The sequence below is a fragment of the Somniosus microcephalus genome, chromosome 29 (genome assembly GCF_052327205.1).
Source record: "Somniosus microcephalus isolate GS21.2 chromosome 29, FLI_Smic_1.0, whole genome shotgun sequence".
NCBI lineage: Eukaryota > Metazoa > Chordata > Chondrichthyes > Squaliformes > Somniosidae > Somniosus > Somniosus microcephalus.
The window spans coordinates 18,992,100-19,013,795 of NC_141015.1; the positions used below are offsets into that span (position 1 = coordinate 18,992,100).

The 21,696-nt window shown below is 47.9% G+C and overlaps 1 protein-coding gene across 1 annotated transcript in view; it reads left to right on the plus strand.

Moving 5' to 3' along the window:
- LOC147098515 (transmembrane protein 150A) overlaps positions 1-21,621 on the plus strand; it is a 66,537-nt gene extending 44,916 nt beyond the window's left edge. Inside the window, exons 4-7 of the mRNA XM_085970310.1 lie at positions 8,170-8,237; positions 11,103-11,233; positions 14,359-14,536; positions 15,879-21,621. Of these exons, the coding sequence (XP_085826436.1) occupies positions 8,170-8,237; positions 11,103-11,233; positions 14,359-14,536; positions 15,879-16,102 (601 nt within the window). The 3' untranslated portion in view covers positions 16,103-21,621. The remainder of the gene's footprint in view (positions 1-8,169; positions 8,238-11,102; positions 11,234-14,358; positions 14,537-15,878) is intronic.
- Positions 21,622-21,696: the final 75 nt, after the last annotated feature.

The window sequence follows — 21,696 nt, forward strand, 5'->3', positions numbered from 1 at the left end:
GTATAGAGAAGTGTGAGGTGGTACATTTTGGTAGGAAGAATAAGGAGGCCACAGACTCCTTGGAAAATCAGTGTCTAAATGAGGTAGAGGAGCAGAGAGATCTGGGGGTACCGACACACAAATCACTAAAAGTAGCAACGCAGGCTAATAAAGTCATAAAAAACACAAGCACCGGGGTTCATTTCTAGGGGGTTAGAATTGAAAAGCAGAGAAGTTATGTTAAACCTGTATTGAACCTTAGTTAGACCACTCTTGGAGAACTGTGAACATTTCTGGTCTCCATATTATAAAAAGGACATTGTGGCACTGAAGAAGGTGCAAAAAAGATTTACCAGAATGATACCAGAACTGAGAGGTTCAGGAAAGATTGAACAGGCTGGGGCTCTTTTCTCTAGAAAAGAGAAGACTGAAGTTGACCCTAATAGAGGTCTTTAAGATTACGAAAGGGTTTAATAGGGTGGACGTAGAGAAGATGTTTCCACTTGCAAGCGAGACCAGAACTGGGGGCCATAAATATAAGTCACCAATACATCCAATCGGGAATTCAGGAGAAACTTCTTTGCCCAGAGAGTGGTTAGAACGTGGAACTCGCTACCACATGGAGTAGTTTGAGGCGAATAGCAGAGATGCATTTAAGGGGAAGCTAGATAAACACGAGGGAGAAAGGATAAGAAGGATATGTTGATAGGGTGAGATGAAGAAGGGTGAGAGGAGGCTCGTGTGGAGCATAAACACCGGCACGGAGCTGTTGGGCTGAATGGCCTGTTTCTGTGCTGTTAATACTTTGTAAATAAACTTTTCATTACCCAATTGGATGTACCTTGACTGTCACCAAAACAGCCTTTATTCTCATCTCCAATATTTTTATCAGTAATAAACAAACGTGTTCAAAGAAAGTAAAACAAATACCTTTCACCATGGACGTCCAATCCCTCCACACCTCCATCCCCCACTAGGATGGCCTGAGGGCGCTCCGCTTCTTCCTTGAACAGAGGCCCAACCAATCCCCATCCACCACCACCCTCCTCCGCCTGGCTGAACTTGTTCTCACATTGAACAACTTCTCTTTTGACTCCACTCACTTCCTCCAAATAAAAGGTGTTGCTATAGGAACCCGCATGGGTCCTAGCTATGTTGGCCTTTTCGTGTGATATGTGGAACATTCTTTGTTCCAGTCCTACTCAGGTCCCCTCCCTCACCTCTTTTTCCAGTACATTGATGATTGTGTTGGTGCTGTTTCCTGCTCTCGCCCCGAACTGGAAAATTTAATCAACTTTGCTTCCAATTTCCACCCTCCCCTCACCTTCACATCTCTGACTCTTCCCTTCATTTCCCAACTTCTCTGTCTCCATTTCTGGGGATAGGCTATCAACCAATATCCACTATAAGCCCGCTGGCTCCTACAGCTACCTTGACTACACTTCCTCCCTGCTCCCTGTAAGGACTCTAATCCATTCTCTCAGTTTCTCCGTCTCCATCGCATTTGTTCTAACGATGCCACCTTCCATACTAGTGTTTCCGATATGTTTTCCTTTTTACTTAACTGAAGATTCCCCTCCACCGTGGTTGACAGGGCTCTTGACTGTGTCCGTTGTATTTGCCGCACTTCTGCTCTCGCCCCTTCCCCTCCCTCCCAGAACCAGGATAGGGTTCCCCTTGTCCTCACCTTTTACCCCACCAGCCTCCACATGCAACGGATCATCCTCTGCCATTTCCGCCACCTCCTGTGTAGTCCCACCACCAAACACATCTTCCCCTCCCCCCCCCATTCAGCATTCTGAAGGGACCGCTCCCTCTGCAACACCCTGGTCCACCCCTCAATTACCCCCAACACTCCCTCCCCTTCGCCCGGCACCTTCCCATGCAAGCGCAGGAGATGCAACACCTGCCCTTTTACCTCTTCCCTTCCCACCGTCCAGGGCCCCAAACATTCCTTCCAGGTGCAACAGCGATTTATTTGTACTTCTTTCAATTTAGTATACTGTATTCGCTGCTCACGATGCGGTCTCCTCTACATTGGGGAGAACAAATGCAGATTGGGTGACCGCTTTGCAGAATACTTCCGTTCAGTCCGCAAGCGTGACCCCGAGCTTCCGGTCGCCTGTCACTTTAATCCCCTGCTCCACTCCCACTCTGACCTCTCTGTCCTCGGCCTCTTACACTGTTCCAATGAAGCTCAACATAAGTTCGAGGAACAGCACCTCATCTTTCGATTAGGCACTTTACAGCCTTCTGGGCTCAACATCGAGTTCAACAATTTCAGACCATAACCTCTGCCCCATTTTTTTGGACGGCAGCTGTTGATGATTCTGCCATTCCCATTTACACCTCCTCTAGACCCATCTTTTGTTTCTTTACTTGTCCCATTACCATCTCCTTTTACCTTGCACCATCATCCCTTTTGTAATTCAATCTCTCCTGCCTTCCACCCTATCACAGACCTTCCCTTTTGTTCTTTCCTCCCCTCCCCCCTTTCCCTGCCCCCGCACTTGCTTAAAACCTGTTTCATCTCCAACTTTTTCCAGTTCTGATGAAACGCCATCAACCTGAAACGTTAACTCTGTTTCTCTCTCCACAGATACTGCCTGACCAGCTGAGTATTTCCAGCATTTTCTGTTTTTATTTAAGCAAAGGCACCACTTATTTGAAGGCCCCAATGAATTTTCTCCTGGGTTACGGGCAGCAGTGTCCTAGCGATTAATCTTTAATCCCTGGAGACTCCAGGGGGGTTGGTAACCCTAAGCGGGGCAGAACCCCCAACCCACCAGGGGAATGGTGTAAACAGCCACTCACGTCATTTCCTTGTCGGTTCCACCGGTCTCTGCCGGTGTGGTGAGACAGGAGCGGAATTTCAACGCTGTGCTGTTTACTCCCCGTGACAGTCCGAATGTGCAGATGTGTCTGAGCCTCGTCTCGGGTACAACAGCCACTTGGGAGTCAGGAAGTTGAATTCCTTTAACATGGTTTCGGCTACAGACGTTCGAGGTGCAGCGATGGCACTCGTCCAGTCCTGAACTGGACAGTCTGGGTTTAGAGTGGGGCATCGGGAAATTTCTGAATTCTGTGGAGATGTTAGTTACTAAGGTTTTCAGTGACATTTTAGCAGCACAAAGCAAATCAAATACTTCAACCTCTGATCCCTCTCCCCCACCCACCCACCCCCAGCCCCCTATTCCTGACTCCTGTATGATGTCTGTACACCCATAACTGGAGCTGACTAGTCTGTGCAGGACAGGCTGTGTTGCTGATAGAAGTGACACTGTTGCTAGGATTTCAGTAAAGTGTGACGTGGGCACATGAAATACTTGTACCACCACCACTTGAAGTGTGAAAAATGCCCAACGATACAGGCTTGGGCCGAGTTGGGTGAGTACATTTCGAGCTGTTTAACAGTAGGGTGGAGCACCAGTGTACAGGTCGGACTTAGATAGGGGAACAAGTTGAGCTGAACAGATATCGTACACCAGTGAGGGGGAAAAGTTCGGTGGCGCCCCCTTTGGGGCGTTAACGTCACCGGTGTAAAGTCTGTGGGTTGTTTAGTTAATTAATACACAGACTCCAAGAGTAACTTAAAACAGGACTTTACTATTCGAAGGTCAGGGCGAATCTGCCCAATAACTCCTGGCACAACACTTATATACTGGTGTGGTCGCCGTCGGTATTACCGTATACAGAAGCCAAACAAAGTAGTGCCACACCTAAAATAGTTCTCTTAAAGGTGAACGGTTACATACAATAGTTCTCTTAAAGGTAGACGGGTACATACACTACAATCCTCCCTTTTTAGCTTACAACATACTTATTCCCCATTAAACATAACATATAATCAACTTCATGTAAAACAATTCACAGATATAGTCTCTGCGGGAAACAGTTCACAGATTCAGTCTCTGCGGGAACAGTTCACAGATTCAGTCTCTGGTCTTGACTCGGTCCGAACAACATCTCTGTGGCGTAGCCGGTTCACATTTCTAGCGTGACTCATCCAATAGTCTTTCCCTTGGCTTAACAGCTTGAACTTCCGTCCTGCTGAACCAGCAGTGCTGACTTTTACAAACAGCTGGACTGCCTTGGTAATTTTTCCTACTTTCCAACTGATTTGGCCCCCTTCGTGGGCCCACGTGCATGATCTGATAGAAGTGATAATGATTTAGATGGTTATCGTCTTCTGCTTCGTCTTTTTCTTTTCTGCTTCTTGGAGACTCTCGGGGCTCCCTTATCCGCTGCCAGCTGTAGCGCCACCATCTCCCTATGTTCCTTAGACTTTAAGTGCTTCATCCTGATTTCTGCACTTTGGGAGTTTTCATCACAAGCTGAGCAGACCAAGTCATCGTAATATTCCGTGTCACTCAACAGGTCATGGTAATATTCGGTGTCGTCCTGAGCTAGCGAGAGGACCTGCTACTTCTTCCGTACCCAACTGGACGTTAGCCGACTGTTCTTCCCTCCCTAGACATCTTTCCTGAAGAGACTTCTTCATGCGTTCATATTCATCCCGCTCTTCCTGGGTTTCCTGCAAATCCTTCAGTAATGACCTCGTTTGTGATTTCAATACTTCCCCTTCCCTCGGGGATTGATTGATCAGGCTATTCAATCCTTCTACTGGAGCAGCTGTTTCAACATTCTGCTGTTCACATTGACGTGATTCAGCGTACTTTTGGCATCCCTGTAAAATCTGTGTTGCAACCTCAGCTATTTCCATAACTTTTGAGAGCTCCGAACTCCTTCCCTTTGAAGATTGAAGCTCGTGTTCAGATTGTTCCCATTGTAGAGTCTTGTCCTTCAGCATATGAAGGAGTTGGCTGACCGTTAACTCTTCCACGGGAACACTGTGGGTCAGAGTCTTCTCCATTTCATCCACCTTTTCCTCCAATGCTTTCACCTTTTCCTCTTGTACTTTGGCTTCCAGCGCTCGGAGAAGTTGCGCCTTGATGCTCTCTAGCTCATGTTCAGAGGCCATTCTTACAGTCTCTGTGTTTCTTACAGTTCCCTTTTCTTCCACTGAACGGATTCCCAGTTGAATCTGTTCTTCAAGATGTTGAATCTCGGTCATTGCCGCCCCATATTTGTCTTGGGTTTCCTTTAATATTTTTATGAGTTCTTGTACATCTTGTCTTTCATGTTCTGCCATGTCTTTCACCTCTAATTTCTCATCTATGGATGGAACTTCTACCGATGAGTCTGTCTTGGCCTTGAGCTCATCAAGAATTTCCTGCAGCCTTTGGACTTCTTGCTCATGTTCAACCTTCAGTTGCTCATATGCTTCCACTGAAACTAGCTTTTCGGAGGTTGCCGAGTTAACCCCTTCCAGAATTGTAGCCTGGGCCTGTTCATACTGTTCTTTCAACTTCTCACAACGATAGCATTTGGTTGTTGTCGAGGTAATTTGATCCACACTTAGTGCTGCTGTCTTTAGCTGCATTTCCGCAGTTCCCTTCGCTGCGGCTTCGTGCGATGCTGCAATAAGGACAGCCCTGTCAAGTGTAAGGTCGTTCTCTTCGAGTAGTCGCTTTTGCGTTCCTTCCTTTGCCAACCCGCACATGAACTTGTCTCGCAATGCCTCTGTCAGATTCCCTCCAAACTGGCAGTATTTCGCTAGTCTACGCAGTTCGACCAAGTATTCTGCGTTGCTTTCGTCTTTCCGTTGCGTTCTCGCATAGAATTTGAATCGTTCCGCCAACATCAACGGTGTGGGGTTCAAGTGATCCTTCAGAACAGCCACAATATCATCGAAAGTCTGATCCGCCGGTTTAGCTGGTGATAGTAGATGCTTCAAGAGCCCGTATGTCTTTGCGCCCATCGAGTTTAGCAAGGTTATAGCTTTGTCATCTTCTTCTATTTTATTGGCCTCACAATAGATCTCGATGCGTTCCACGTACGTGGCCCAGCCTTCTACCTCGGCATTAAAATCGTTGATGTTACCACGCTTAGGCATCTTCCTCTCTTTCTGATAACACCCCGAATTATTTCTTTTAACTTATTTTTTTTTTTTTTTCTAAGATGGTGGTTTTCCCGCGAAAATGGCGGTTTCCCGCGCTTGTCTTCTCTCCCCGCCCACTTCAATGGCGGTTTCCCGCTTCTGTCTTCTTCCCCGCCTAATGGCAGCTTCCCGCGTTTCTTCCCTAGCGGGAGGGGTACACTTTCCCCCACAGGCGACGGCCGCTGGCTTTCAGATTCACAGCCTGCGCGTCGGCTTCAGTGCTTTCCCTTTTCTCGGCAAGGCAACCGGCGCTGGGTACACCCCGTTGACGGCGAACAGGTTCAGCCGCTGGGCTGGCTCTCGCTCAGTTCCCCTTGCTCGGGCTCGGTCTCTCTCCCGCTCTCTCGGCTCTACCGGCGCTGGGTACACCCCGTTGACGGAGAACAGTTTCAGCCGCTGGACTGGCTCTCGCGCAGTCTCCCTTGGTCGGCTCTGCCTCTCCCGCTCGCTCGGCTCCCAAACGCCTCTCCCAGCCGTCTCGCAGTCCGGTGCTTCCCTCCCCGGCTGCGGCTGAGTTTTTATATCTTCCCGCGCCTACGCTCCCGGTCGCAGCGCTTCATGGCTTCGGTCGCTGCCCGGCCTTTTTCGCCGGTCGCGGTCTAGCTGTCTCACGACGCCGTTGCGTCCCCAGCCTGTCTGTACCGCGGCTTCCTTGCTCCACGCTGCCCCAGTCTCAGCACCTCTGGCCCCGACTTCTGTCCGGCTCCTTTCCCCCTCGACCGTGGTCGAGTGCACCGCCCTTATCCTCCGGTTATTCTTTTTACTTTTCCCTCACTCACAGTCACCGTGGCCGCCTTGCTTCTCGTGCTGATCGGCTCACTCCTCACCGTGGCAGAAGGGACAGTCAGTGCCTGTTGCTGATGGAAGTCTTTGTCTCTGAATTCTTCCTCCTTTCCAGCTCTGCAGACTCGAGTTTTCTCCCAGCAGAATGACGAGGGCGGTTGCCTCTTCTCGACGCTCGTTAACTGCTTCGGAATTATTGTTGCCGCAGGGTACGATCGGACTCGTCGCCACTGTAAAGTCTGTGGGTTGTTTAGTTAATTAATACACAGACTCCAAGAGTAACTTAAAACAGGACTTTACTATTCGAAGGTCAGGGCGAATCTGCCCAATAACTCCTGGCACAACACTTATATACTGGTGTGGTCACCGTCGATATTACCGTATACAGAAGCCAAACAAAGTAGTGCCACACCTAAAATAGTTCTCTTAAAGGTGAACGGTTACATACAATAGTTCTCTTAAAGGTAGACGGGTACATACACTACAACCGGGGCGCTAATTTTATGCCCCCGAAAAGTTATCGCCCCTGCGCCGTAAATTCAGTAGTAGCGCCCCAAGCAGGAGGCGGGGATCTACTGGAAGCACTCCCCCTCCCTCTTGGGGCGCTACCAGTGAATATAGTGGTGCTACGTGCAACAGCGCCACGCGCACCGGCACGGAGCACTGCATCATTGCAGACCTCCTCCCCTGATTAAAGGGGAGGGGCCTAGCGCGGCACGCAACGGGGCCCTGCTGGACCACCGGGGAGCAGGGTGCCGGGAAAACAGCCCGGCACTCAAGAGGAGTGCCGGGCTGAGTGATCGCGGCCGGCACCCCGAAGAAAAAAGGGGAAGGTGCTGGTAATCGGCTCAAAAAAGATGGCCGCCCGACACCTGCCCTTTAAGTAGCGCCGCCCTGACCCTGTCGGACGTATCATCCGGCTGTAGGTCAGGGGGTGCAACCCAAGGTTGCGGCCGGGGCGCGAGCGAGGCGCTGCGTACGGCGATGACGTCATCGCCGGCGACGCAGTGCCGCGGGGCGCTACCGGCTACCGCCGCCGCTAACCACCCGCTGAATTTCACAGGAGGCGTTAGCAGCGCCACGCCTGGGCGCAAGGGGCTTTATGCCCCATTAGCGCCCCCACAGGGGTGCTAACAGAAGGTGCAAAGCAACCCAATTTTTCCCCGAGTGTCTTGATTTAAGTGCATTTTTTTTTCCTGGAAAATACACAAATAAAGCTAGCGACTGCACTGTAAGAGTCAGTGTACGTCGAGGATCTCAGCTACAGTATCCCGTCTGAATAGTCCATTTCTCATCCATGGCCGCACTGACTCTTGTATCCTTTGCATGTAATCCTGGTGCCTGTGCTATCTTTCTGCTGAATAAGGAACAATGGCTCCATACTCATACTTGACTATTTATTTCAGCACCAGTGGTATGAACCTTCCTGAAAACTCACTCTACAGTGCGGTGCTCAACGCAGTGTCTGTTTTATGTAAGTATTATACAGCGGTAATATTGTGCAAATAAAGTTCATCCATCTTGCACAGAATGGAATTTTTATGCATTCTGAAATTGCTTTGACGAAGCAGTGAGTTTTGCATTGTTGGAAACACTGGATGGTCGGTGTGGGCTGTACGAGCTGGGTAACTGCTACTCGTGTATCAGAGGCAGTTGCGATAGTAAAGTGTTGCTTTCTCATCCTGTGTCCCATTGAATGACAGCATTAATAGGCCATGTCCTAGGCTGTCTCACTGCTGAATTAATGCTGGATAATTCCATGTCTGAACAATCCCAATGCCCCAGGTAAACGATAACCTAGAGAGGTCCATAAGAACATAAGAAGTAGGAGCAGGAATAGGCCACCTGCCCCCTCGAGCCTGCTCCGCCATTCAATAAGATCATGGCTGATCTTGGGCTCAAAGCCACTTCCCTGCCCACTCCCCATAACCCTTCACTCCCTTATCTTGCAAAAATCTGTCTATCTCCACCTTAAATGTATTTAATGACCCAGCCTCCACGGTTCTCTGGGGCAGAGAATTCCACAGATTTACGACCCTCTGAGAGAAGAAATTCCTCCTCATCTCAGTTCTAAAAGGGCGACCCTTTATTCTAAAACTGTGCCCCCGAGTTCTAGATTTCCCCACGAGGGGAAACATCCTCTCTGCATCTACCTTGTCGAGCCCCCTCACGGTCTTATATGTTTCAATAAGATCACCTCTCATTCTTCTAAATTCCAATGAGTGTAGGCCCAACCTGCTCAACCTTTCTTCATAATTCAACCTCCTCATCTTTGGACTTAACCGAGTGAATCGTCTCTGAACTGCCTCCACTGCAAGTATATCCTTCCTTAAATAAGGAGACCAAAACTGTACGCAGTACTCAAGGTGTGGTCTCACCAATACCTTGTACAGTTGTAGCAGGACTTCCCTGCTTTTATACTCCAACCCCCTTGCAATAAAGGCCAACATTCCATTTACCTTTTTGATTACTTGCTGTCCCAGAGTGGCCCATGCCCCCGTGGTTGAGGGACACTATGGAGAGATTGATCTTCCAGCGATTTAACACACTGCCTTTCAGATCTGAGTCTTAATCGAGTGCAGACTGATGGCATAAAGGTTTTCTCTCTCTGCCGGTTAAATAAGGACACTTTATCAGACTGCTTCGGGCAGTGTCAGTCCATTCCATCGTGGATGTGGTCCAACATCTCAAAACCACCCAAAATGTAGCGTCAATTGGCATTAAATTGGTATTTTCACTCCAAGAAGCCACAGGCATGGCTCATGTGGGGATTGAAGCTGATGCAACAGGGAGTGCCATTCTGTGGTTGGGTTAATACACAAGTTGGGGCAGCATAGAGTAGAGGGAGCTTTACTCAGCATCAAACCATGCCTGACGCTGCATTCTATAATGGGGGATACCAAGTTTTAATACGATGGATAACACCTTGAAATGTTGTGAGTAAGCTGACAGCAGGGATGAGAAACTAGTTCAGAGGAGAGACTCGAGGTACTGGGACTATTTCCACTGAAGCACGGAAGGCTAAGAGAAGATTTAATGGAGGTTTCTCAAATTTTGAAGGATTTTGATAGAGTGAAAAGGGAAAAAAAACTATTTCCTCTGGTTGGGAACTCAGTGACATAAATTTAAAATAAAATTAAATAAGAGAGTGAGGAGAGATGTTAGGAGAAATTTCTTTACACATATTATGAAATATATCGAGATTACAGCATGGAAACATGTCATTTGGCCCAACCAGTTTGTGTTGGCATTTATGCTCCAAGCAAGCCAATAGTTCCAGTATTATTAGAGCATAGAATGCTTTCCCACATTTGAGGCAGAAAACATTATGGGGGAGAAATTCGGTATCGCCCCGTTTGGGGCCGGTAACTTTTGAAAACTGGGAAACTTAGGCGCTAATAATTCCCAGCTTTTAAAAAATTGGGTTTTAGCGCTCCAGGAAGGAAGTGGAGTGCTAAATCAAGCTCCACTTCCTTCCTGGAGCGCGACAGGCAGCAGGCAGGGTGGCAGGTGAACAGCGCTGCCGCGTTGGAAGGCTCCTTCCCTCCCTTAAAGGGAAGGGCCATCGCTGCAGGCTCTGCAAGGGCAAAACTTACCTAGTCCCCGACGGCAGCCACGATCCGGCCCGATCAGCCCGATGCTCTGCAGCAGAGAGCCGGGCTGGTCGATCGCTGGCGAAGACAAAGGAGAAAAAAAAAGCGAAAGAGCATTTCAGATTTTTTATTACTTTCCTCAGTCACCTCGCCTTTAAGTGTTACCCCCCCTGCCCTCCCCCCCAAGCGCCCGGCCTCCCAATGAACGCCTCCTGCAGCTGCCGGTGTCATCGCCCGGCGATGCTGCAGAAGGCGGAACTGAAGTTCGGGTCCGGGGCGCTACCGGGGTGCTACGCAGCCGCATGACATCACTATCTCCGGGCGCAGGAGATCATGGCGCTAGGGGTCACCACTGCCGCAAACCACCAGGTGAATTTCGCGGGCGGTGGTAACATCGCCGCGCCCGGGCGGTAAGTTGTTAGCGCCCCGTTGTCGCCCCCCGGAGGCGCTAACGGGAGGCACTAACCAACCAAATTTCTCCCTCTGAATCTTTTAAGGGAACTGTGCATAAATATTTGAACCAAATGAAGATACAGGGCAATGGGATTAATTTGGAGTTCCCGAGCAAAGAGCCAGCATAGACACGATGGGCCGAATGTCCTCCTTCTGTGCTGTAAATCTCCATGGTTCCAACTGTTGCCAGATTGGGAAAGAATACGTGCACAGGAGAGCAGCTGGCTGAAAAATGGCATGACTTTAGGCGGAGTGACCCATTTATTAACTTGCCCGTGGTCTGATTCTTCCAGTCGCCATTGTGTGTATTTTCCGGCATGCGCAGATAGTGGATCGGAAAGTGGACGAGGCTACTCTGAGTAAGGCCGCTATGATTATCGGCTTCTTTGGATCCGTGGGAGGCTTCATCGCTGGAAACTGTAACGTAAGTGCTCCCGTGACGGGGACAGAATCGGCTCACGGTGGGCGGGAATGGAAAGCTCCGTTCAAAATGGCCACCTTGCCAAGGAACTGCATTGCGATCCCAGTTCAAATTCATTCATTTTTTTGTTGTCTCAATTGGCAGGTTGTTGGTTTGGCTTGGCTTCCTTTAGTGAAGAGCAGTCCGCGTACGGGGCTCACTATTGGGAGAATAGAAGTTCACGTTTCCTTTGGTTTGCTGGTACAGGGTTGTCCAACACATTTGTCACCAGCCATCTGTGGCTAACTGCATTCCTGATTAATAAAAAAGGCATCATAGACACCGTCGTTGGGACTGTGATCTCAATACTCTTATTCGCACGGCGCGTGCCTGTCAGCTTGAACCTTTTTACGCGTTTGTTGGTAAAATGGCAGGACGAAAAGCAGAGTGCGCGAGTGGTTTTTCTGGTTCATCTTCTGATTAGGCACTTTGCAGCCTTCCGGACTCAATATCGAGTTCAACAATTTCAGATCATAACCTCGGCCCCTATTACATTTTTACTTATATTTTTTATCCACCCCTTTGTTTTGGATCTTCCCCTTCCCCCCCCTTTCCTTTTTTTTCTCTCTCCCACACGGCAGCTGTCTCCCATCCTGCCAGTACACTTCACACCTAATCTTGCCGTCTTTTGTCTCCACTGTCCTATTACCATCTCGTCTGGTTTTGAATACCTCTTAATGTCTCTTTTACTTCTTTTACTTCTTTTGTTCTATCGCAGTCCTGCCTTCGATCTATTTTATTTCCTTTCCAGTTTGAAAAAGGGTTTTGACCCGAAACATCGACTCTAATTTCTCTCCACGGATGTTGCCTGGCCTGCTGAGTTTTTCCAGCATTTTCTGTTGTTATTTCGGATTTCCAGCATCTGCAGTATTTTGCTATCGTACTGGTTTTTCTGGTTGTTGTGAGTGGGTTTCCTCCTTGGTTACTGAATGGTGGTAGATGTTTTGTAAATATGGACAAGTGAAGCACATTTACCCGTATTGTGTGAGTGTGCGCCAGGTATTTTCCACTAAAATTGGTCCATGTTGCTAAAATGGTGTCGCCGTAGCCTCACCTGCGGCTGGTCAGCGATTCGTATTGGACAACACAGCAAGCACATCTATCATGAAATGCTGGTTTCTGTTGCATTTCAAGTAATCCAGGAGGACTGATCACAGGGGCCCTGGGAGTATTTCTCCAAATACCTGCACCACACTGAACTCAGTCAGTTATCCCTAGTTTAAAGACTCCCACCAGTAAAAACAACCCTGCAGAATCACACACCCTCAATCCTGTTTACGCTCTTTGTTAACTTCCCTTTTTTTGTGGAGGGGGGAAGGACAGAGGGTGGCTCACATTTCGATGGCACCCTGTGACTGAAATGCACATAAACCAGGACTTTTTATTTTACCTGCTTTTTTTTGTTGTTGCGGGTTTTGTGCTCGGCGAGATGAGGGATATTAGTGCTTGCGATTCAACCCCCTTCCCATTTCGAGCGCTCCCAAGATCGGGTAGAGCACGATTAGAAGCAGAGGGGGTCATTTCACCCTTAACCCGCCTGGCGGGAAACTGACAGCACCGGAGCAGCTGCACTTCGCCCAATTTTCCTTTCCATTGAACTCGATCCCTTCACTGTTACTTCGGGAGAGTTCAGTTAAAATTCTCCCCAGAGTAAAGCTCCCCTCTATTCTGCCCGAGCGATATACCTTAAGTCTAACCGCAGGAGAGCGCCCCCTACTGCACCAGTGTGACAGTTTTCTACTCCCCACACCGACCAATCCTGTGGCCTCTCGGAGCAAGATGGCCAAACTACCGCTCGATACGGGACCATTATTAGTGAGTAAATTGAGACTGCCCAAACTCATTTCAAATTGGACCCTTCAAGCAGACTGATGTGAAAGGCCATATTCTAACTCGCTGCACTAGCTCAATAGACAACAAGCAAATGAGCGGGAGAATGCAAAATTTGCCATTGTAAAACTATTTTGTATATCTCAGCAATTTGAAATATTTAGAAAAAACTTCCCAATGAGCTGAGGTTTGCACTTCTCAACGAGGTTACCCTGTAGGACACAGCAGGGTCACTGGGGGTCATTTTAACTTTTGCCGATAGTGTAAAGCGGGCGATATCGGATTGGCTGCCCGTTGTACACCTCTTCCCGATTTTCATTTCCAGTGGCGGCCAATCCAATATCGCCTGTTTCGCACCATCGCCAAAGTTAAAATGCCCCCCATTCCTTTCAGCTTAAAGTTGCTCCCCAACTGGTAAATAGTAGGATCACCTTAAAATGCTTAAAATTAACTTAATAGAAAAAAATAAATTGCACCGTTTGGTAGATAAGGAGCAAAATAAGGAGAATAAGGAGTTGGAAACATGCTAGGGTGGGATATTAAAGCGATAGACACACTAGGGTGGGATATTAAAGGGATAAACACACCAGGATGGGATATTAAAGGGTTAAACACACCAGGATGGGATATTAAAGGGATAGACACACTAGGGTGGGACATTAAAGGGATAGACACACTAGGGTGGAATATTAAAGGGATAGACACACTAGGGTGGAATATTAAAGGGATAGACACACTAGGGTGGGATATTAAAGCGATAGACACACTAAAGGATGGGAGAATGGGGTGATGGACACACTGAAGAATGGAAAGTGGAAGGGGTAGGTACACTAAAGGATGGAAGATAGGAGTCATGTCCTAAAAGGTGGGAGTTGGAAGGAATGGGCATCCTGATAGGTGGAAGATGGGATAAATGGATATTTTGAAGGGCAGGAAGTGAAAAGGATAGACATCCTGAATAATGAGAAATGGATGTGAAGGATCCGTGAAGGATGGGAAATGGGAGGGATGGACATGAGGACTGATGGGAAGTGGGAAATGGGGGGGTGGGGGCTGGAAGACAGGGGGATGGTCAAATGGATATTACTTGATAAACTATTTTCTTTCATTAGCTCAACACAGCTGGATAGTAAGTCACTTCCTCTAGGATTTGTTGCGAATGTTACTTCAACTTTGTGCGTTTATGAAATGAACTTTGGACTTGCCTTGTATTAAAGTAAAATGTTTCGGTGCATTAATACGAGCTGCTTCTCTTTCAGCCATCGGTTCTCATGGTGCTACACTACTTCGGGGCCTCGCTGTGTTTCGTCAGCGGTTGTATTTATTGCTTCTTACAGACTGCTTTAACATTCAGGCTCTCTATAACGGGCAAGGAGTGCTTGTTGGCGCCTACACGCGCAGTGCTGACCATCTCCCAAGTGGTCTTTTCTATCAGCTGTATCCTTCATTGGTTGTGACTGTTTGTCCTTGATGAGGGGTGGTTCTCAACTCTGCTCCCGGCCTCTACTTAGACTGAATAATGGAGACAGGTTGCAGGAAGCCTTTTTTGTAGAATCATAGAATCTTACAGCACGGAAGGAGGCCATTCGGCCCATCGTGCCTGTGCCGGCTCTTTGAAAGAGCTCTCCAATTAGTCCCACTCCTCCTGCTCTTTCCCCGTAGCCCTGAAAACTTTCTGTTCACAAAGAAATTCTCCAAGCCTCTATAAAGGTCTCGCTCCCTGTGCAATTGGGTTGCTTCAGTTGGGCTCATCACGCTGGGGAAATAATATCATCCAGGACTCTTGATCGCTGTCTGGTGAGTCCTGCTGTATGTGGGCATTGGGTGAGCACAGGGTTGGGCTCAACTGTGATGCTCTCCTTGGTGGAATAGCCCGCTGATTTTCACAGTCTAGGCTCAATCCAGCCACTGGCAAGGTTAATCTTGTTTGCCAGATGCTCCCAGTGGCTGAATTTAGCAAATCCAGCAAATGCACAGAGGGGCTAGCACCAGCTGTGGGAACTGCACAAAACTACTGTCTCCCTCCAAGGCGGGGGGAGACTTGCAAGAAGCCCTGAACAAAGCTCGAGATTCATGGAGCTTCTTTGTGGGAATGTCAACATGAAATGACCAAGATCCTGGGATGTGTAAGTGCTGTACTGACACAGTTCAGATGGTTGCGAGAGGAGAGGGGGAGGGGGGAGGAGAGGAAAGGAGAGGAGATGGGAGGAGAGAGGAGAGGAGAGGATAGGAGGGGAGGGGTGAGGTGAGGAGAAACGAGGAGAAGAAAGGAGAGGAAATGGGAAAGGAGAGGAGATAGGAGGGGAGGGGAGAGGAGATGGGAGGGGAGGGGAGAGGAGAGGAGATGGGAGGGGAGGTGGGAGAGGAGAGGAGATGGGAAGGGCGACAGTGCATTCCAGATTGTAACGACTCGCTGCGTAAAAAACAAAATTCTCCTCATTTCCCCTCTGGGTCAAGGGTCAAGTTAACCAGAGATATTTCCACACATGTACTCTGAGTTAAGGTAGAAGATACAAGGCGAGGGTAACGACAAGCTGCTTGTACCTCGGTATCAGGGCAGTGTGTGGGCGCACGGCTGGGTCTGATGTGAACCACAGGATAAACTTCCTGGTGATAAAGACTCCACCGAGCGGCCGAACTGGGCTTCTAGACAGAGATCTCTTCAACGAAGTAAAGTGGGTGGAAGATCTGTGTGTTGGGGGGAAGAAGGGTGATACTGGTGCACACACTTCAGTAGGAATCAGCCCTTTGTTGCGTTTTGTCCTTAACTCTGTTCCAGATCTGGCCTTTTTTGTTCATCCAGACCTCACAAAGCAACACATAGGAGCCATCTGCGAATGGATCTTGGCCACAAATTTCTACGTCTTTATTATGTCGTTTGCCTTTGAATTTTACTATATAACCTCCTCGGCTCTCTATGCGTTGATCAGCGAACCTGATGATGAGAAGGTCGCAATTCTGTCCGAACCCAGAGATACAGATATGGCTACATTCAACAAATAACATGCGGAGTGCCAAGCACAGATGGGCCGCGGGATTGCGGGCTGTTGGAACCACGCCATTCTCCATATTACTTAGATTACGTAGTGTCAATCTCTATCAAAATGTCGGTTTCTTCTTTGGAACCCACTTAGCGTCTCTCTTAACAAACACTCAGTTAGCACAGAACAAGCCAGTGGGAACCATCATGGCCCCAATACCCCTCTCCAATGTCCCCGGGCAACTCTCAGCTCACTGCTGCAAAGGAGAGTTAAAAGGAGGCGGAGATGCCTTATGTCAAGTCTCTGCTCATTTTATGTTGACCTTGGGCTTTCCCCACCCCCCCCCTCCCCAATCCAAGGCAGGCATGGCAAGGAGGTGCGAAGGGGATGTTCCAGGCCCTCCTGCTTCATCTTCCTGCAGCTTCTCCAGAACGATGAAGGCCTAGGTGTAGGGTTCCCTGCTCCGCCAACCCTCAGACTGGAGGATCTGAGGAGCGCAGGCAGAAAGCCGAGGGAGGCCTAAAAAAGGTAACTGCTATCTTTTTCTTCCAGCCTCCCCATGAAACATAGAAGATAGGAGCAGGAGTAGGCCATTCGGCCCCTCGAGCCTGCTCCACCATTCAATGCGATCATGGCTGATCATCCAAATTCAGTACCGGTCCCTGCTTTCTCCCCATACCCCTTGATCCCTTTAGCCTTAAGAAATATATCCAACTCCTTCTTGAATATATTTAATGGTGTGGAGATGCCGGTGTTGGACTGGGGTGGACAAATGTGAGAAGTCACACAACACCAGGTTATAGACCAACAGTTTTATTTGAAATCAGAAGCTTTCGGAGCGCTGCTCCTTCGTCAGGTGAAGTGGAGAGATGCATAAAGACACAGCTTATATAGTCAGAGAATAATGCCAGATGATTACAGGTAATCTTTCTAACTGCCATTTATCACACCTCGGCAGAGAGATAATCACAGCAATCAAAGGTGTGAATGGTGTCCAAACAGGTTAGTCAGGAAAACATTACATCAAAGAACAATGAGGTGGGGTTACAAGGGGTCAAATGTTGCAGATGCTGGGGTCTGTATGAAAAACAAAAAACAGACAAAAAAACATTATTTTTTGCTGGAAATCACAGCAGGTCCGGCCGCATCTGAGTAGAGAGAACAAGCCAATGACGACTTGAGTCTGGATGACCCTACGTCAGGTGGGGTTACATGTAGTGTGACATTGTCTGTTTTTTGTTTTTTGACCTTATCGAAAGCCTTCTGAATGTCCAAATACACCACATCCACTGGTTCTCCCTTATCTATTTTACCAGTTACATCCTCAAAAAATTCCAGTAGATTAGTCAAGCACGATTTACCTTTTGTAAATCCATGTTGAATTTGTCCGATCCTGTCACTGTTTTCCAAGTGCTCTGCTATTACATCTTTTCTAATGGACTCTAGCATTTCCCCAACTACCGATGTCAGGCTTACCAGTCTGTAATTCCCCGTTTTCTCTCTACCACCTTTTTTGAATAGTGGGGTAACATTAGCTACCCTCCAATCCATGGGTACTGTTCCAGATTCCATCGAATGTTGGAAAATGATCAGCAAAGCATCTACTATTTCTAGGGCCACTTCCTTAAGTACCCTAGGATGTAGATTATCAGGCCCTGGGGATTTATCGGTCTTCAATCCCATCAATTTCCCTAACACCATTTCCCTACAAATACTGATTTCTTTCAGTTCCACCCTTTCATCAGACCCTATGTTTCCCGACATCTCTGGGAGGTTATTTGTGTCCTCCTTTGTGAAGACAGAACCAAAATATATATTTAATTGGTCTGCCATCTCTTTGTTCCCTATTATAAATTCCCCTGATTCTGACTGCAAGGGACCTACGCTTGACTTCACCAATCTTTTTCTCTTCACATATCTATAAAAGCTTTTACAGTCAGTTTTTATGTTCCCTGAAAGCTTACTCTCATATTCTATTTTCCCCTTCTTAATTAATTCCTTTGTCCTCCTTTGTTGAATCCTAAACTGCTCCCAATCCTCAGGTTTACTGCTTTTTCTGGCCAATTTATATGTCCTCTCCTTGGATCTTATGCTATCCCTAATTTCCCTTGTTAGTCACCTTTTTTGTTTTATTTTTATGCCAAACTGGGATGAACAAATTCTGTAGTTCATCCATGCGGTCTTTGAATGTTTGCCATTGCCTATCCACCGTCAACCCTTTGAGTGACATTCCCCAATCAATCCTACCCAACTCGCGCCTCAGACCATCGTAGTTTCCTTTATTTAAATTCAGGACCCTAGTCTCTGAGTCAACTACTTCATTCTCCATCTTAATGAAGAATTCGATCATATTATGATCGCTCCGACCCAAGGGGCCTCGTACAACAAGATTGCTAATTAATCCTTTCTTGTTACATAATACCCAGTCTAAGATGGCCTGATCTCTGGTTGGTTCCTCGACATATTGGTCCAGGAAACCATCCCATAAACACTCCAGGAATTCCATCCCCAACCTCCACATTACTGTTTGGAGGTCTATATACCACTCCCATTAACGTTTTCTGCCCCTTGGTATTTCTCAGTTCTACCCATACAGATTCCACATCATCAGAGCTAATATCCTTCCTTACAATTGTGTTAATCCCTTCTTTAACCAGCAATGCTACCCCACCTCCCTTTCCTTTTTGCCTATCTTTCCTGAATATTGAATACCCCTGGATGTTGAGTTCCCAGCCTTGGCCACCCTGGAGCCATGTTTCTGTAATCCCAATCAAATCATATTCATTTACCTCTATTTGTGCAGCTAATTCATCCACCTTATTACGAATGCTCCTCGCATTAAGACACAAAGCCTTCAGGCTTGTTTTTTTAACGCTCTTAGACCTATTAGAATTATTATTTACTGTGGCCATGTTGATTTAAACCATTGATTTCTCTGACTGCCACTTTTGTTTTTCTCCTTCCTATCTTTTGCTTTTATCCTTGTTTCCCTTTCCTCTGTCCCCCTGCTCAGGTTCCCAACCCCCTGCCATTTTAGTTTAAACCCTCCCCCAGAGCACTAGCAAACACTCCCCCTAGGACATCGGTCCCGGCCCTGCCCAGGTGCAAACCGTCTGGTTTGAACTGGTCCCACCTCCCCCAGAACCGGTTCCAATGTCCCAGGAATTTGAATCCCTCCCCCTGGCACCATTCCTCTAGCCACATATTCATCTGAAATATCCTTCTATTTCTACTCTGACTAGCACATGGCACTGGTAGCAATCCTGAGATTACTACCTTTGAGGTCCTATTTTTTAATTTACCTCCTAACTCCCTATATTCAGCTTTTAGGACCTCATCCCATTTTTTACCTATATCGTTGGTACCTATATGCACCACGACAACTGGCTGTTCACCCTCCCCTTCCAAGATGTTCTGCAGCTGCTCTGAGACATCCTTGACCCTTGCACCAGGGAGGCAACATACCATCCTGGAGTCTCGTTTGCGGCTGCAGAAACGCCTATCTATTCCCCTTACAATAGAATCCCCTATTACTGTAGCTCTACCCCTCTTTTTCCTCCTGTCCTGTGCAGCAGAGCCACCTCTGGTGCCAGGAAGTTGGCTGCTGCTGCCTTCCTCTGATAAGCCAGTACTCAAAGTGGTGTATCTGTTTGAGAGGGGGATGGCCACAGGGGACCCCTGCACTACCTGCCTGTGCCTAGTACTCTGTCTGTTGGTCACCCATTCCCTTTCTGCCTGTCCATCCGTTGCCTGTGGTGTGACCAACTGCTTAAACGTGATATCCACGATGTCCTCAGCATCACGAATGGTCCAGTATGTATCCAATCGCAGCTCCAGCGCCGCAATGCAGTCTGCCAGTAGCTGCAGCTGGACACACTTCCTGCACACATAGTTGTCAGGGACACAGGAAGTGTCCCTGAGTTCCCACATAGCGCAGGAGGAGCATACCACGGCGCCGGGCTCTCCTGCCATGACTTACCCTTTAATTAATTGCAATTAAATTAAATCAAATCAATCCCACCAATTACACTACAGTTAAATGGTATATTTAAGGGCCCTGGTTTCTGGATTCTGGCTGTTGTTTGTGCTGAGCAGCCAGAAGGTCCTGAGGCCAGTCTTCAGGGCTGCAGTTGGTGATCCCAGGCCCATTTCTAGGTGCAAGTCTCTGCCAGTGGGTGGGCCTGTGCGGAGGGTACAGCTGGGCCATGCCACTAACATGACCCACCAAACACATGTGTAACCAGGTCAGGCCAAGTGCAGAACCCAGGCAAATTGTGGGAGGGTGTGGGGACGGAGGACCATTGAAGCCCCTTCTATGTAATGACTCCTTTACTTTACGCCGGTGCCTCTGATGGGAAGATGGCAGCCGTGACTACCAGAGGAAGCAGTTTCTCGGGGTATTTTCAACAGCCAAGTGCCGCCTGCGTTGGGTCCACAGCCGGGCTCAGCTCCCTGCTTTCCTCAGCTGGTATCTACGTACCTTCCCGCGGGCTTCAGAGGAGGACTCGGCCAGAATGACGAGGCTACTTCCATTGGGAGCAGTTTCGTGAAACGAAAAGATGTAAAACATCCCTCCGTTGCTGCTCTCAGCTCTGGTTAAGCTGCATTTCAAGAACTGATTGAAGGGGGTGTTTCTGCCTCCTTGGGGAGGAGGTTTGAAGTAGCAAAACTTCCTGGAGCAACATACCCAGGCACATCGCCACCTCGCTGCTCTACAAATTGCCTAGTTCACCCCCATAGCAGACACCTAATGGCAGACATGGCTGGCCATCCAATCTTGTTATCATAGAATCTTACAGCACAGAAGGAGGCCATTCGGCCCATCATGCCTGTGCCGGCTCTTTGAACGAGCTATCCAATTAGTCCCACTCCCCTGCTCTTTCCCCATAGCCCTGTAATTTTTTCCCTTCAAGAATTTATCCAGTTCCCTTTTGAAAGTTATTATTGAATCTGCTTCCACCGCCCTTTCAGGCAGCGCGTTCCAGATCACAACAACTCGCTGTGTAAAACAAAATTCCTCATGCCGCCTCTGGTTCTTTTGCCAATCACCTTAAATCATTGGTGGTGCTCTCACCCATCTCTCTGTCAGAGCCTCTGTCACTCCATACCCCACCTCCATGAAAGGTGAGATGTCGCAGGTCTCAGGTATGCTGTCCATCATGAATTCTCTTGTGCCTTCCTCTCAGAATAGGGAGAATAAAATGGATCCCATTGTTTGTAGGGTCTACTTTCTTAATCATTTGTGTTTTATTGTATACTCTCGGAGAATGGACAATGTACTGTATGTAGTTCTGTATTATACTTAGTATTCAAAGCTGCTAGAAATAAACTCAGCACCAATAACTAAAAGAAAACCAGACTGTTTGACACATACCTCAACCTTTTTATAACTGGCGCAGCACTCTTGCACGGATGAGTACTGCACTGACCTAATCTGTTATCTTCATTGACAATAATATTGACGGCTTTTGGTTCTGTGCTTATTTCCAATCCATTATATTCTCACCTTTGAATCAGCACAAAATAAAATGTGCAACTGTTTTGGAATGGAGAAGATCTTGTCATTTTCAAAGCTTATTATTGGAGCAGCCACAACTTGCATTTATGCAGCCGGGG